The sequence below is a fragment of the Hetaerina americana genome, unplaced genomic scaffold (genome assembly GCF_022747635.1).
Source record: "Hetaerina americana unplaced genomic scaffold, ioHetAmer1.1.p SCAF_2, whole genome shotgun sequence".
NCBI classification, from domain to species: Eukaryota; Metazoa; Arthropoda; class Insecta; order Odonata; family Calopterygidae; genus Hetaerina; species Hetaerina americana.
Window position 1 is genome coordinate 53,025,496 of NW_027286763.1, and position 17,876 is coordinate 53,043,371.

A 17,876-nucleotide genomic window follows, 5' to 3' on the forward strand; every position below is an offset into this window, starting at 1 on the left:
CAGTTGAAGTAAGTTAAAGGAGAGGAATCTCAAGCAAGGGCGACGTGATTAATTTTGAAGGATAAAAGGAGAGAGATGCGAATAAATTCTCCACAGAAATAAATAGAGGCGCGTGGCCCCTTGAACGGCCTTGACTCTCTCTGGAGAGAGAGAAGTTGGGACGCCGAAAAAGGGGTAGGAGAGGCGATAGATATTTCTACGAGGAGCGGGAACGGACCGGAGCAATCCGGAGGGACCTTTTGACCCTCAGAAGTCGCCCCAGGAGAGAGGAAAAGTTGGGGGATATAAAGAAAAGAAAAAAAAACATTGAACAAGTCGAAAGGGTTTCGGAGACCTCACGAGAGCCGACGCGGGTCTCCTTAAACTCGGAATCCGGGTGTGCTTCACCTCGTCCTCCCACCGGCGCCCCCGCGGAAAGGGGCGGAGGCGGACCAGGAGTGCCGCCCCTCGAGGACCGCCCCCGACACGAGACGGCGTCCGGAGGCGGGGACCGCGACTCCGCCGGCAAGATGTTCGGCATGAAGCTGAGATCGTGGATGGAGGCGAGGATCGTGCGGGCGAGAAAGAAACGGTCCGGTGGGGGCGGCAAGGAGGACGGGGGTGGTGGAAAGAGGGGCTCGGTGGGAGCGGCGGGGGGCGTCGGCGGCGGATTCCCGCCCGCTCCCAAGGGGGGCGGGGACCAGTCCTCCTCGTCCTCCTCCGAGCCCCCTTTCCTAGGCCGCAGGGACGAGGCGGAGGGCGAGGAGGGACGCGGCGGGGGCAGGGTCGGGGCGGCGACGGCGGGCGGGGGACCGGAGGAGGAGCCCCGCCCCGCCTCCGATTACTCCGCCAACCTCTCGTCCCCCGAGTCCGCCTACTCCACGGGTTACTCGACGGACGGCACGTCCCCGGGGGCTTCGTTCCCGCCGGAGTATTACATCAACCTGCGGACGGGGACGCATTACTTCCAACAGCAGCAGCAGCAACACCAGCAGCCCCCGCAGCACCAGCCCCACCACCACCACGGCCAGAGGAGGCCGCCACCACCGTCGCCCCCGGCACGGAGGGCCCCTCTCCCTTCCCCCCCACCTCCTCCACCGCCGCCACGAAGGCCTCCGGTCCAGCAGCCACCCCCGCCGCGCCGACCCCTCCCGGGGCACCTCGCCCTCTCGCCGCGGCACTCGGGGCAGCACCCGGCGCGGCACGCCGCTCCTTCCGCCTTGGCCGCACCCTACTCACCGTCGTGCGTCCGCGTGAAGGGGAGATGCGGGCCGTCAGAGGTGCGGTTCGCGGGGATGGCGGCGGAGGCGCCGGTGCCAGCGAGGGTCGCCGAGGTGACCACGGTAAGTCCAAATAGTTTCATATTATCTTGTTTCGTGTGAGAACTGCGCCGGATCGCCTTTCCGGAACTTGTTTCGAGGAATTACTCGATCCGGAACGAATTTGGACGTAAGAAAGTGGTTAGTGTACGTTTAACCAGAGTATTGGGATGGAAAGGATGCGAGTAAGCTCTAGATTGTACTTTTTCCTCGTAGACCGCGCAGTGCGGTGCTAATCAATAGATGTTCGCAATTCTGTGTTTGATGTACTTAATTCTCCAATTCGTTTAGCTCTCCGATTTTTATTATCTGCTTAAATCTGTAACGAGACATTTTTGGTCACTTTCTTTACACATCAATCCATTCATGCTTTATCCTTTTCAAATTCCCTCGCTCCTACCTTCCAATTGGCCCGTTTGGATACCCTCTAATTCCTTCAGTTTTCCATGATAGCTTCTTACAAAGGGTGGGGACCGATTGAAAACCTTCCAACTGCTTTTGTGTGGGAGTAAACCAGGGTGAATCAAACCATTTTCCGTGTTTATAGATTAAAACAGAGTAAAATCAATACCAACCACTAACCCTTTGACCATTTATATTAAGTAAGTAATTGAAGTATTGCATTTTTGGCTAATGGGCTCTCTTCATGTTACATTTGTTGGACTTACTCAACCTCCCCCGTTTACTTAATGCCACATCGTCACGTAACCCCCATCATGAAATTATACTAAAAAATTTAAATGCTATCATGCCCACGCGCTCACATCATGCTTGCCCATGCGCTCCCTGCAGTGTTTCAAATCTGGGTTAATATTCCCCATTATTGATCCTTCCTCAAGTTGGATATTGTGGTAGCCTATTTTATTTGTATGTATCGTGTTCGTGTGTATCTTGTAAAAATCGTGTTCCCTCTGTGTTACTTCACACGTCCCCTCACCCATTCCTCCTCTCTCCGTGGCCCACTTATACGACCCCCTAAAGAAGCATCCGTAGCCGTTTACTATATGCTAATTTCAATCGTCTGTGGTCTGTGGGTTGGTGCTACGGAGTAACCGTTCTTCCGTTCGCTTTTTGATACATCCTCGTGCATTACCAAATATTTTTCAAAATGATAACCACTTCTTATTAACGGAATATATTATCCTTAGATTGTAAATGGTAGATGAGGACTACACGTATGTCAGGCAGCTCAACGATCATGATTTGTCATTTTCTCAGATTCTCCCTCCACCTTTTGGTTTGGCATCTTGGCTTCTCAGATCATATATTCATCTATTTTTTCCTTCTTCTCATTTCATTTTGATCATTTCCCCTCTGGAATATACCTCATCTGATTGTTTTGGCCCATGGCAGGGCTTTTTAACCTGTTTATTACAGTGCCAACCTCAAAGTTGTCTTTTTTTCTTGAGATACACCTATTTTCTCATTAATAAAATTGTACACATGCATAATTTGTGGTTTCAAATAATCATAACTGGCTGATAATATTTATTATTAGTTTATATTACAATTAATGTATATTTTCAGTACGTTTCATTTATCATATTTTAAATAAAGCATGCAAGATTCGTTATGCCGCAAATCATCTCGGTACTTCCCAGTATCCCTGAGGTATTATGACGGTTTACAGGTATGGGTGTCGCACTCTCCTTTGCTGAAAGCCAATGGCTTAGAATGCACCCGATGAGTCACCTTCTTGTAACTGCTGTCCGTGAAATAATTCTTAGCTATCAGGTATTAGTACATTTCTATTTGAAGGTGTTATTTACATGTGCTTCAGTTGGTATCAGTCTTCTCTATTCTTTTGTTCTTTTCTTTGTCCGTGCCTCGATTTCTTCGATCTCCACGTATATGTAAAATGAAAACGTTTTTATACTGTTTGAATATGAACTTGGTTGGCCACCAGGTAAATATATGTCCTACATTCATATTAAAAGATTTATTTTTTTCTTTTCGCAGACTTTATTTTTACGAAATAACGCTCTTCACCGACTTGCAGCATCAAGTACCATACCATCACGTACCTGATGATGCCGTAAGCCGGTGAAACGCGTTGTATCTTAAAAATAATGCCTGTGGAAAAGTACGAAAAATCTTTTAACATAGATATCAAATACCTACATGAATTGAAGTATGAAACTGAATGATATATATGTCATGAATACTATTTCCAAATTAGCTTCAAATTATTAAACAAATTCTTTTCCACGGTTAAATTAAAAATAAGAAATACTTATCAAAAACTGGGCATTTCAGATGAAAGAAAACTCGTTATCAGCATTAGGAATACGTGTGTAATTAGTATAAGTGACACATAATGCAGTAGTTTAATAAGTATGGAAGGGGCTAGAGTCTATAGCGTGGATCAATGGTAATTGAGAAAATCATGTTTACATAATAGTTATCTTATAAACATATTGATATTTAAAACTCTCGGATATCGACATAGTAAAGAGCTTAGAATATGAGATTGGCGAGTAGGATGGCGTTAATTGCGCTGGAGCCTCAGAAGGCCTGAAATATATGAAATGGTGAATGTGCTGGTTTTTACCGTGTAATGTATAAAGAAAACTATTAATTTTACGTACCTAATGATACCGAAAGATATTTTCAGTAAAAATGCATATTTGGAATATAAGTGACACTTATTCATCGTAATTGTGGTATGAAAAGGTCTTTCATTATTAAAATTAAAACGCAAACCAGCTGTATCGCTCGCTCACGTTTAAATGAGTATAACGTCTTCCTAACTCTCATTGAAATACCCCAAACTGTTGACGATCGTCTGGAATCAATTGAAATAGGATAACCGAAATGTGAAATCAATAACGTGTATAAAAGTTCTCTACATAACGAAAATTGTTGATATTATATAAAATAAGATCGTCACCATTTATTAACAACGATACATATTTCCACAGTCACAGTCGGAGTGTCTCAAAGAGCTAGGGTCTATAAGCGAAGTCTGGGGATATTTTGCGGTCTTTCGGGTATTCTGGTGGTGCTCACACTCTGTCGCGATGCAAGTACTTGGCAGTCAAGGGTACTCCACGGTTCTCGCACAAAGAGGAGTCGGGAATTGCGCGCCAGCCTAGTGCGGCCAATCCAAGGCTTGAAAGTACTCGTCCTCCTATCCATCCTTCCTTGGGAAGCTCCTTTCCAGCTTCCCTCCATATCTCCCGAGTTTATTGTCCCGCATGAGGTCTCGCTTCCTGCCTGGAGAAGAACAGTCTTGTGCACCGAATGCACGGTAATAATTACGTCGGGTAGCTACGTCACACGCCCTGAAGGCGGCTCACAGTGTAGGATGTGGAGGGAACGAACCCATTCGCTGCTCGCGTTCATAAACTGGTTTTCGCGAAGGAGACGTTACGTAGACGAAAGAAGCATGACTCAGGGATGGGGCAAAAATATTGGCATGTGTACTAGCAAAAATATTTACGGGCGTCATCTTGTACACTTATTCTAAGATTCTCAAAAATATTGAAGTAATACGTTTGAACAAACCGCCAAATTATACGTAAAACAATTAAGGATGAAATATAGAAGGATAGTTAATTTCTTATTCAATGTAAATACATCAATTTAAATAAAACCAAAATTCAACAAAGCATGGTTAAACTAAATATCAGTTATTAATAAACACACCCTTGCTACCGACTTCTTTAATGTAGAAATTGTTTAGGATATATTAAATTTTGTATGTGCTAATTATATTTTTGCATTTTACCAATTTGGTCGGTGAATATCCTTATTTTATCTTTTATTATATGATCCCATCTCTTAAGTTCAATATTCCGGTCCCAGCATCTTAAGACAAAGTTATGTATATCAATTTTAATGAAATTAGGATAAATCTAGAAAAATGGAATTTTAATTCGTACGAAGTGACGATGAAAGTAACAGTTGTCCATGGGCTCACAGGGCTTGTAAACTATAATTATGGTTTTTAAGATATCTGACTTACATACACGTTCCAAACTAACTGCCAAAAAATAGTCATTCCCAAGAAATTGCGAGGCTGTTTAACCAAAGTTTTTCCAGCGCGGTGGATTCATTACAAAAACGCTATCTCATCATCCATACTTTTTTTGGGTAAAATGTAGATTGAAAATTAAAAAAATCGTTTTGCATTGAAATAATGAACTAACTGCACTTAATTTACAAAGATTGCGCATAATTAACCTGTATTATATATCGACTACATATTATGTACATGAAATTACTCTTGTTGTATGTATCAGGGAAGGCGACCGACAGGTAAGATCATTTGCGCTTTAATGAGATTGGTGTGTAAATCAGTACGGGGTAGGATATTCAGTGAATGGAGGAAGGGTGTAGAGAAACCCAGGATCGGCACTAGCCTACTCTTGACGAAAGGCGCCAAGGGATCCACAGTTAAACTTCCCATCCGACGGACGGCGCACTCACTTAAAGTGCTCTCCACAGAGCACACGAAGTTAGGATAGGGATACCACTGAAAAATCTGGCCACCAACGGGATTAAAACCCGGGTATTCTGGGTGGGAAGCCATTACATGAGCCAGCGCACCATTCAAGTACGATGTCCCCAAAACTTCTCTTTTATTTCCTTAATATTTATAAGAAATAATTTTATGATCGAACTTTGAAATTTATGGTGCTTTATTAATGCAAGTTACACACTTTCACTTTTCTATTATTCACATCTCCAGGTGTTCTCTTGTGGCCCGTTATCCTCTGGGATCTCCGTGAACCACTCCCCGTAAATTTCCTTCAGATTCCTCAGAGGCCGAAGCACTCCATCGATCCAACAAGTTTGACCTGGTCTAATCTTTCTCCGTTTTTGTACTTACGTGGAAAAAAGACGGCGCAACGCCTTGCAAAACATAATGTCCTCTCTTTTCTGAGACGCAGGAAGAACTTAGAGGCTCTCGGGTTTGATGAAGTTTCAATTGTCCTTAACTTATTCATCACGGAGAGACAGAAGGAAGTCTTTACTTTGGTGTTAGATTGAAAATTTTTAGCCTCCTCCTCCTCCACCCAATTCCTTGTTTCAACAAGGAAATATTTCAATTAAAATGAAATAGAATTATAGACTTGAAGCTTGAAGGCTAAATATTAACTCACTGCATAAAGTAAACGCCCGCATAGGAAGGCGGGTGTGAAACCCTGCGAGACCAACTAATAGAGAAGCTAATGTGGATTACTATTCCGTATGTAAGTAGCGTCAATATTTAGTATTTTAAGCCTACCTTCATGGCTGAGTAGGAAGTGGAAATGAACATGCTTCAGTGATTTATTTTTTTTAGTTGCAGGTTACATAAAACTAGTAGAAAAATATTAATAGTGAGGATGCCTCGACGAAAATGAATGTGAATTGAACGCATTAAATCCCTGCGACACTCATAATATGCAATACTCTTGAATCGTAACACCTATGTAGAAAAGAAAAGGATAATGTCGCAATTGTAGGCGTTAAACAAAGAAAGCTACTCTTTCTAATCTAAGTTTGTTTTTCTTTTGTTGGATGCTCTGTATTTTAAATCATTATATTCCGTGCAATGAAAACTAATGTTAAACTTCGCTTTGATGACCTAACGCCTTTATAAGTAACCATTTTTATAATTACTCCTAACCCTCTCGATTCGTCTTACGGAGTTTCCACGCCGCTCGCATTCCCTCCCTCTCTCTCTCCCGCACTCCGGAGTTCTTAAGCGGCGGATGACATAGTGGTTACGGAACGCGTGGCGTTCAACGGCATCAAAACTCGTTTCCGCGCATAAAATTCGAATACTCCAAAAAATCACCTTCAAGTCAAGGCTCTAGGTGCGGTTGCCACCCCCTGTCACCCCCTGTCACCCCCTGCCCCCCCCCTCTCTCTCCGACTCCGCACCACACCCTCGTCCTGGGTAAATGTCGGACTACCGAGAAGTGTTTGGTCGCCACGGGCGATTTTATCATTTTTTCCTATGCTCTCGCTTTCATATCGAATTTCACGAGAGTAGGGAACTCGGCGTTTCGCAGGAAGTCCGCGGAATGAAGTAGGTGTTCACACAGAGGAAAAATGGCATGCCGTCCGCATGGTTTGGTCTCGTGAATGGGCGTGCTGGGAGGTTTTCCTGTCACAAGTTTGTCAGCGCATGGGGGAAAAAAAAGACCGGGCTGAACGAGGCTATTCCGGTATTTTCGTTCTCATGTTAATTTGAACTTAAGCCGTTTGCATTACTTGAGTCGCCATTGATGAGATGAGAACCCGAAGCTAGGCTCTTTCTCCGGGGTCTTTTATATCCCTATTACTTACGCGAGAAGATTCTTAGTTGGGCAGCACGAATCGTTGAAAAAGGTTTAGAATGGAATGAAAAAAGTCAAGGCGGCGCTTGAAGTTTCGGTTGGCTTGTCATTAAAGAAAACAAAGTCAGCTCAGGGTTGAAGTCGAGAGAAAATTCATTAACCGAAACTGCTGAGGTTCAATTAATTACTTGGTAGGCCAAACTATATTTACAGATTAGTTCACAAATGAAAAATTATAGACACAGTGGAAAGAACCGGGTATATTTAAGGATTCCATTTTCCTTCGAGCAAAATTGATAGCAACAATTTAAAATTCTCTACCCTTAATACCTTAATCCCTTAAAAGTCCATCCTTTACTGCTCTCGATCACTCTACATAGGAGCTTAAATATAACCCGCCGTACATTTTTGGGTGTCATGTTATGTATGCAAATAAAATTTTCGTCACTGTCATCAATTATAAAATGACTGACAGAACTCATTCTCTCGGGATTAAATGATTACCAGAGAAATAACTAGTCCAGTGGATAACAGCCTCTCTCTCTCCAGTGACGAAAGTTATTACGAGTATTAAGGATGGTTAAAGAGTGTTTTTAGCTATAAGTTATTTACAAATGCATAGCGATACACCTATGATCAAAACTAGAGCTTCACATCTTCGAGTGTATAGTTTAAGCTTAGATATAAGCACATTTTGAGCAGGTAAAATGTCTTTCTGTTATTCCAGCTGGGGGAAAACATTTGGAGAAATCATCCAAGCATGGGCAGTGCTTCTTTAAAGCAAGTGGGTTTAATCATTGGAAGAGAAGTCCGCTGAAAAGTTTTAAAGCGAAGTGGTATCTCGCGGTGGTTGGACTGAACCACCACAACGCCTCTGAAATTTGGAATGCTCTACCTAGGGAGTTAGAGTGCGAAGTAAAAAATATAAATGAAACTGCCCCAATTTGTTGAAAACTAACGAAAAGGATAAGAAAGTGCATCTCAATTTTTATAAAAACTAGGGATGGAATCTTTTCGAGTCACCCATAATTCATGGAACGCTGGACCCGAAAGAAAAATATACATGAGTTTAGTACTTAAAATTGAGGTAGTAGTCCTTTCCTCAAATTACAGAGTGGGGGGGGGGAAACCATGGTGAAATTTGAGGGGAAAAATTCTAATTTCAATAAATACATGTAGTTCAAGTTCACGATCTAATGAAACTCCATTGCATTTCTTTAACCACTCTGTCACACAAATATTTTAATGACTAATCTTCTACATCAGTAAATAATATTTGAATGCTTCTTTAGTGCTAAATATGACATTCAATTTTCAATAACCTATTGAGGTAATCATAACTAATAGTCTTCTAAGTTATCTCCTGCTTCTGTGGCGGCTTGCAGGGGGGTATTACGGACCAAACCGACACGAGGGCAGGAGTGTAGCTTTTAGGAAGCTAGGTCCTAAGACCTTAAAATGGCTGAAAGGGTTGTTTGTGTGTGTGCGGATCCCTTTCAGGAAAAGGGTTCCTCTGCGTCCAAATTGAAAGTGTTCACGGTCTCACGTGATGCGAAATTCGAAGTTAACGAAAATGCGGTCCGTTTTGTGGTTCGGTCTCTGTATTCAATTACTATGTGTACTTGAATATTGTCGAGTGTGGATTTGAAACACGCGAGAAGGATAAATACAATACGGTTGCATTGAATGTACATCCGCCCACTTGCTTGCCCTCTCTCCCCATCCCCCTCCTCGCACACATAACCTTTTGTGCCCGATTCCCTATTCCATCGCGCATTTCACTACCGAGAGCTTTGGTTTTTCTATCAATAGGCGTTCTGGTTAATGATATTGGTCTTTCTTGGAACAAGAATAAGCATTATTTCACAAATAAATTTCATCCTCTTTTCATTTTCTACGTCATAATTCGCTGGTTCTTTTTCGTTGAATATTCAATACTTCCACGAAGTGAAGACTGAAATAGTAGACTTATTGGATTTCTGATTGAACTCAATAACTGATACCTCGGACCTGTAAACATCGCTATCACTCGGCAACCACCAAATATTAATTGACAATTAATTAACATGACCATACTTAGAGCTACCACCGGGAATTTCTAATGTGTGTCACAAAAATCCAAACCTTTATATATCATGATACATAAAGCGGAGAGAGATTTTACTGTATGCTAAGAATATTTGAGGTATTTTTCAAATCTACTTGTGTCTCCTATCGTTATGACAACGAGGGCATCTTCCGGTTGTATGTTATTTTCCACGGATATAATGAAATTTTCATCATTTACCTGCAGTCTGTATGCTGACCATAGCCATTTCCTGAAAAGAAAAACATTATATGTATAAAAGGTTACTTTAGATGCATAAATAACAATCTGTGGACAACTACCTAATCCTAATTTCCTTTTCATACGTTAATAGAAAAATGAAAACACTAAAAATAATTGAAGTCATCGGTCAATGTGAAGACGTGAATTTAAGCACCTATTGGTCATTTGGTAATAGACTGAAGGTAGCCGAGTGAAGTGATAAAAGTCTCTTTCGTTTCCTGATTTTTCATTTTCGTGCCTTTGCTGTCGGGGATGAATTTTAGAACGGCACCTGAGGTCGGGTGGCTAGCTTGAGTTGGTTACCGGGTTCAAGCGAAGGAGAGGATGCGGCATCGCCGGTGTGGTTGAGTGGTATCGTCGGATGAGCTCCCGTCCCAACCCCCAAAGGTGGCATCAGGGAAATCGCGGTACATTTGTGAGCGGAGGAATGTCTTGTAAGGCCTCGGGATCCGACCGCTTCGTCAACCCCCCTGCGCATGCCCCCTTCCTTGGATATCTCTCCCTGGGGTGCAACTCCGGTTCAACCAGCCAACTACGCTCCCGTCGAGCAAACGCGCGCGCGTGTCGCAGTACGGGAATGGGTTTCGTGTCGCGCGGCAAAATACCTCGCGTAAGAAGAACTCACACTAATGGACAAGCCATTACCTGCAGTGCGTTCGGTGCGCGGTAGTTAAGTTGACGCCCATCAGCAGTAACGGTGGAGAATCACCGCTCGTCCCGATTTTTTGGCTGATCCATTAATTTGGAGGCCCTTTCTTATTATGTCTATCGATTCCCTTCTGATCGATCTGATTTTCTTCTGGTCGAGAAGACAAAATTTAGGCGTGGACAACAACAGGGTTTTCAAAGTCCTCTAAGCCTGGCAACACTGGGAGTAGAGGTTGTTGTGTAGTGAAATCGATAATTCTCTCTCACTATGGATGGGAATTGATGCCGATGAAGTTTGCCTTGTTACAATGCAATTCCATCACCGTATTCCTGAACAGAACCCATGATGCCCTACCGGGAAAATGTCACGGATTAAAAATATATAACTCATTTTTGTGGTAACGTCAAGTCCCATTCAAACGGTCGTCAATAGCGTGACATGAACGAATTAAAAGTTTGGATCATAAAACCGTAAACAAGAGAAAATTTGGTATAGGGCTCTCGCCAGATGGACAGCCGATTGAATTATTATCAAGGAATTACTGGCGTGGAGTTTTTACTGGAAAACGACTTTCTAATGCGGTACTGGTTGACATCCACGTTAACTGTTCCTATAGTTTTGCATGAAAGCGTAACGAAATATTGTAGCATTCCAGATATGTGAGGATTCTCCAAAAGAAGATCACCCACAGTTGAAATTTTTGAGTGAGCGTTGAATATCACATCTCCAAAGATTTAAAAAAATTCTCCGAGTTTTGAGTCATTTCTCTGCCTCATGGTACAATCGACAGAGAATGATTTTAATGCCGTGCAGTGGGACAAATTCTTACCGAACTCCGCAAAGTATGGAAATAAAATGGCAATCAATAATAATTTTATTAATGCTAATATTTCCTCCAAGTACGCTATGCGTCCCAAGATGGTAAATGAAACACGTCCGGCCACGCATTGATAGTGTTTATTCGTTCATCATCCTTCGTTAGAAAATTCACTTCTGACTTCAGATAAATGTGCACCCTTCATCGTGCTCTCTTTGGAGATATTTTCAGTGAAATAAATCGTCATTTTATGTTATTCCTGGAAATATACTATCGTTTACTAATTTATTCAATTCTTTCTTCTTCTTTCGTCTTCGTCTCATTCATAGATTGTTTCTTGCATGTCCTTTTGCTCTTGACGATTCCATATTTCTCAACCTGAGTCTCTTCGATCACAGTCAACGTGACTATCTCGATGTGCTCCTCCCTCTCAGATCATTTCCTCATTTACCTTTAGGTGATTTGACTCTCCTGAATTTTACTGAGAGAATGCTCTCACTCTCTTTCTCATCTCAATCTCTCACTATGGCTTTAATCAGAGAGATCAAAATCACATTCTTTCATGATCCACTCAATCTTCACCATGCCCCTCCTATTTTTACCACTGTCTCTCCACAAGTACACTATAGTAACAGTATTTATACCCGTAGCCAAGCTTCTCTTCATTGAAATAATGTTGGGAGGTACATATTTTTAAGCACTGACATTTTTTTGGTCGTAGACATGAATTAATTTTATGTGCCCTATTTGCAATGGCCATGCAATCAATCATGCTCCTGATCAAACACAAGTAATATCGTTTTATGCGATTTTATCCTTTAACCCCATCTCTCTGTTACCTCCCTAAAGCTAACCAAAACATCCTGTAGATCTGCTTGGCTCTTTGCCAGCAGTACTGCATTGCAATCTTGACTTAGTCCCTATTTGTTACGTACAAAATAATAATGCCAAGTATGCAAAATAAGTACAGTACGGTTATATCGACTTTGGCGTAAATGATAATCTCAATTTCCAAAATATATGTATGATAACCTCAACTTCAAACTGTGGAGGGAAACAAATCGAAGAGAAAGTTACCCCCATTAAAATTTATTGGCAGTGTTAGTCACCTCAATTGATAGATTTTCTCAGAGTAGGTGTGTGGCTAGTTGTATATTAAAGGTGTTAGTTGATTTGCGATGAAGGTTCACACAATTTATTGTATCGCTGATCTTCTGCATACATTTTTATAAATATAAGGTCCTTCGGTCTGCGTAAATTCGATATACTACAGCAGAAAAATTGTTCACGCCTGATAATAGTCATAGCATGAAGTAATATAAGACGATTTGCAAAATATTTTTTTCCATCTCCTCTTAATTTTCTATCTCATATTTTGCCAAATTTATTTGATTCCTAAATCGAAAAACAGCATAATAATGTAGATAGGTATTTTGGATGAATAGATTTTTGTTTTACTATTCGGATAATAAACTGAATCCATTACATAGGTATCATTAATCACAGGATCTGAGGGTAATAAATTCGTATTTTTTTAACCATGAGTGCTTAAATGTATTAAAAAAAACTGGAAACGGTTCCGCAGAACCCAGAGAAAGTTCGAGTGTCCCAAAGGTAAATAAAAATAATGTCCCTTTTATTTATGCCTCGCGAAATGAATTGCACGCCTCCAAAATGTTGTCGCTACTGTGTTGCTGGTGCGGAAATTTGTCACCGCCAGTTCAACTTACCGCGTGTTTTAAATGGCATCATTAACATGGTTTAAAACAATTTTGTACGCATTACGAAAAACTACTTGGTTTGGAACAAACTGGTGAATACTGCGTGACTGAACCTAATATCCGCGTTCAGCTGGATCTGGAATAACTTCAATACTCAAGGGAATTTGCAATACTTAATTTGCAATTTTTATCGCCCCTGAAGATAGAATTTATGGCTTAATGCGACGCGAATTGAGAATTTTTTAAACCACCCTATGCTACAAATTGGCGAACTTCACCAAATTTCGGCGGAACTTTTAAAATAAAATCTACCTACCTCTCATTAATCCTATCGTCGATGACATCGAATTGATTATTCAATGAAAGGCTAAGTGTCGTGGCACTGATTACTCCCGATGTTTCGGTGCCGATATACAGTGTCCAGAGTCCTAAGAGTATTATGACTTTGTATTTCAGTTTTACCTTTATATTCTGTAATTCACAAACAGTTACTCATTTTCATCGGCCGCCAAAATGTTGGACTAACTCAAAATAGAGTGGACAGTCGGAATGTTGTTTTCTAACCAACAGTCTCTCATCCAAATGAACTATTTTCTATATCCTTCAGTGCCGATAACGACGCCTAAGTCTTGAGGGCTGTTTCAGCTAAGTATAGAATCCTTTTAGGTAGCTCAACAAATTCAATAGCCGGATGGTCTAATAAACTGCCCTTTAATATTAAATGAAAACTATTTCTTTATGATTTATCCCTCTGGTCGGGATGCTTTATCTCACGAGATAAGTCCCATAGGGGATATTAAGCTAAAGCTTTATGGGAAATTTATGCTGATGCTCCTGCAAATACATTGTCTTTCCTCTCCCATGAATCAAGATGATTCCAAAACTGAAGTATTCGCTATAACAGCCACACTTTATGGCGTTATTATGCGATCATTTTTAAGCTCAGGTCTTTGGAAAATCGATGCCCTATCATGGGAAAAGTATCGAAGAAGAGTTATTTAATGTGATATGCTGTTTAAACAAATTTAGTAAAGCTCGTTTTCCTTATAACTATCTTATCCATCTTTGGCTGCCTCGCATCCTGCTCATACTCGAACTTTTAGTCGTACTTTCGGTGCCACTACGCCCCGGAGTGATCCTTGAACCCTTCGGATTGAGTGCTTTGAAAGGGGTTCCTTTGTCCTTTGGAAGACCCATTAACACCTTTGAGCATGGACTACAATGAACTTTCGGAACTATTTTAAGGAGTCGAGAGGGGAACTTACCTACTGAAGGCAGTGTCTGAGTTTTACGATTGGAGACTTGCCGGAGGTCATGAGGTAAGGAAGACCATCGCCTTGGGCCACCGGGGTTTATAGAGTGGACCTTAATTTTGTCCAGAAGCAAAACTTTCCGAGGGTTCCCGACGGCGTGAAATTTCCGCGCTAGCAGTGCGTTCCCCTTGAAAAATGTTTTCGCTCTCTCATAAATTATCGTGCTCGCAGGCCTTTTAAAACGAAAAGGCGATTGATTCATACGCTCCATCGCGCGCTGTGCCTACGCAAGTAACGGCTATTAAAAGGGCCGCGAGGACAATTTCCCCCGTCGCTCCCCCGTCCTCGGTGGAGACGATAAATTCCCGAACAAAGCGGCTCGTGCTATCAACTGCAGGTGTGCTCCAAGTTATTTTTTTTCCCTCGGTGACCTGTATGAGGATCACACCAAAGAGATTAAAGTAGCATTTCGTCAAAGTGATTAAAATGATGATTCATAAAAGTCAACACAGTTTATATACGAGGGTCATCCGGAAAGTAGTACCCGTTCGTGCCGCATGAAGTGCTGACGACGCGAGTAGCCGCTGGACGAGGTCAGATAGCTTCAGTGGCTTGTCTGCCTTCTCTGAGCCAAGTTGCGTGACGCTAGCATTGCCTGTGTTGTTTCTGTGATTGTTTACAATGTTTAAAAAAATTGAGAACGCCGCCAGTTGTGAAGTGAGGGCAGTGATTAAATTCCTCAATGCAAGAAACGTTCGCCCATGTGATATTCATCGCCAATTAAAGGAGGTGTATGGAGACAATGTAATGGACGAGTCGTCTGTTCGGCGGTGGTGTCGCAACTTCAACATGGGGAGGGGGAACACACACGACGATGAGCGTTCGGGGAGACCGTCTGTCATTACAGACCAACTGGTGAGCTCAGTTGACGAATTCGTGAGGAACGATCGGCGCGTCACAATTGATGACATCTGTGAGCATTTTCCCAATGTTTCTCGAACAATTGTTCATGAAATTGTTAAACACCATCTGCATTATGCAAAAATTTGTGCAAGATGGGTCCCTCGCGTATCTCAATGAGCTGGCGGCGAAGGACTATGCAGCAGGAATACAGAAACTTGTCACACGTTATGACAAATGCCTTAATTTGCTTGGAGATTATGTTGAGAAGTAGTTTAAAGTATCCTCTTTCAAATAAAATTTTTTATGTTTGTTAATATTTACTTTTGTGTCTTTATTTCACGAACGGGTACTACTTTCCGGATGACCCTCGTATTTAGCTCATAATGTCCCTATTAAAAAATAGCCTATTCTAGTCTTCGCTGTACCAATTGGCACCTTAGAAAGGGGGAGAGGGCTCAACCATGAAAATAGAAGGAAAAGAGACTATGGTAGGGGTCGGTGTTGACCTACGCGCACCCCTACGCCTTAATTTAAATGAAACGCTTGAAGAAAGGTGCGCTTCAGCACCGGATGTAAAAACGTTTGCACGCGCTTAAAAATATCGCCTTCTAAATACCAAGGCATATGCGAAATAAATAATAAATAACCTATTATAGGTAACCTATCGGTTAAGGTAGGGTTTGGCTAAACCCAGCGACCAAATAATTCTATTGTCTCTCCTAACAAAACACAACCTACTCTTCAGCAAGTCCATCTTCATCTCCGCGTACTTCCTCTCTTCATTTCTTCCAACATGCCTATCCTATTCCTGCCCCTTCCTCGTTCGCCAAACATTCTCCCCTATATCACTGTCTTCAACATCCCACTACCAATCAACACGCCCCTCATCCATTTTTCCTGCCTTCTCATGATTTCTCCAAACAATCCTAACTGTTTCTCATTTGTTTTCCTTTTGGTCCATTTCATTTTATCCATCCTCCACACCCACATTTCAAATGCCTCCAATCTACGCCTATCATCCTGATTCAATTACCATGTTTCAATGACCCATGTTTCAATGACCAAAATTTCCCCCTGCCACACACCGTTTTGGTGAATCGCGAGGTATATATGTCGAGTTTTCAACGCCGTACATAACCACGTTCCATATAAAAGTTTTAACAAGCCTTTTCTTAAAATCCTTACTCAACGTCCCTGTCATCAATTCTCTCCCCTTTGTGAAAGATTCTTTGCCTAATGCAATTATTCTCTTCATGCCCCTACTAATTTGATCATTTTTAAAAAAGGATAACGAATGGAAAAATAATGAATATTTTCTCAACAAAATAGAAAGATACGCGATGTAGGAGTAACCCACGAATACATAATTTCCACACTGACGATCGTAGAGTTAAAGGACGCAAAGATACCCGTTTCGGCCATTTGCGTGTTCTATTTCAAATAAGAACAACGTGGAAGTGTTGACGTAAGATCAGACAGAAGAATTGAGTGTAAAACTTGGACAAACCAATCTCAAAATTGATGACCATTGCTTCTGTTGAACTATTATACTAATTGAACTTAAAAAAATCTTTATGAACGGTATTTTAAACTACGGTTTTGATCTTTGGTTTAAACAGCTCGGAAACTTTCCCAAGCTCCGAGAGATGGCTTACTAATGGGCTTTGCTAAGACGTCATTACTTCTTCAATGAACCTTCAATGCTTTTAGCCCCTTGGGTTACCGATATGGATATTATGAGTTCATTTATCGATTAATTAAAAATGAGGCGGTAAGGTCTCAGCCCCCAGTCTGCTCTCGCGTCCCCTATGGGCCCAAACCGTGCGTTGCATCCTATCTAAATTAGCCGCGCGCCCCAGAGGCTCCTTCGCCAAAGGCTCATAATAATGCCCGTCGGGACCTTCCTAATATCCAACGGCCTCATAATAATAATGAACCCGAAGAGAGTAAACTGTGGTCCGTATAGTCATGGCAAGGCACTCCGAAAGAGAGAGCCATCCTTTTTCCTCTCGCAAAACCTTTGAATAATAATGATGCCCATTCCCTCCCATCCAATTCCGGGGGGAACCGAACGTTGTAGGATAAAGCCTTTGAAGTTTTGAATTAATGAGTGAGTAAATGGGTGGATGCATAGGCAGCACACCACGTCCATTTAAGTCGTAGTCTGAGTCTATAATGTTGTCATCACACAGAGGTCCGAAAATGTCGAGAGGATTAATACCGAAATTAACGCGGTCGAACGCTTCCGTTTATTTTCAGAAATAATCTTTGCTATAAAAACCCTTGGTTTGACTAGTCGTATCTTATTACGTTCAATTCGTGTTAAGAGATATCGGTAATATAATAATATTTGCTCTGTGTAAATGCGTCGTTATCCACTCATACAGACTGATTTTGCTACACTATTTGGTTTTTGTGTCTCGTAAATAAAATTCAGCTAAATTGAATAAATATATCATTGATACCTATCAGTGTATCAATATTAGTATATCAACCTATCACTGCAATATAGAAAACATTTCATGTGTCGATAAGTAGCATTGCGATAAAAAATAAAGCATCCGTAGATGGATGTGTTGGGCTTGTTGAAAATGTTTGGCAATAATCGCTTGAAATAAAGGAATTGGAGCAGGG

General features: G+C 41.7%; 1 protein-coding gene across 1 annotated transcript in view; it reads left to right on the forward strand.

Moving 5' to 3' along the window:
- The first annotated feature begins 509 nt into the window (after window positions 1-509).
- The window catches only part of LOC139688098 (mediator of RNA polymerase II transcription subunit 1.1), a 56,697-nt gene continuing 39,330 nt past the window's right edge, over window positions 510-17,876 (forward strand). The window contains exon 1 of the mRNA XM_071585524.1: window positions 510-1,322. Within this exon, the coding sequence (XP_071441625.1) occupies window positions 510-1,322 (813 nt within the window). The remainder of the gene's footprint in view (window positions 1,323-17,876) is intronic.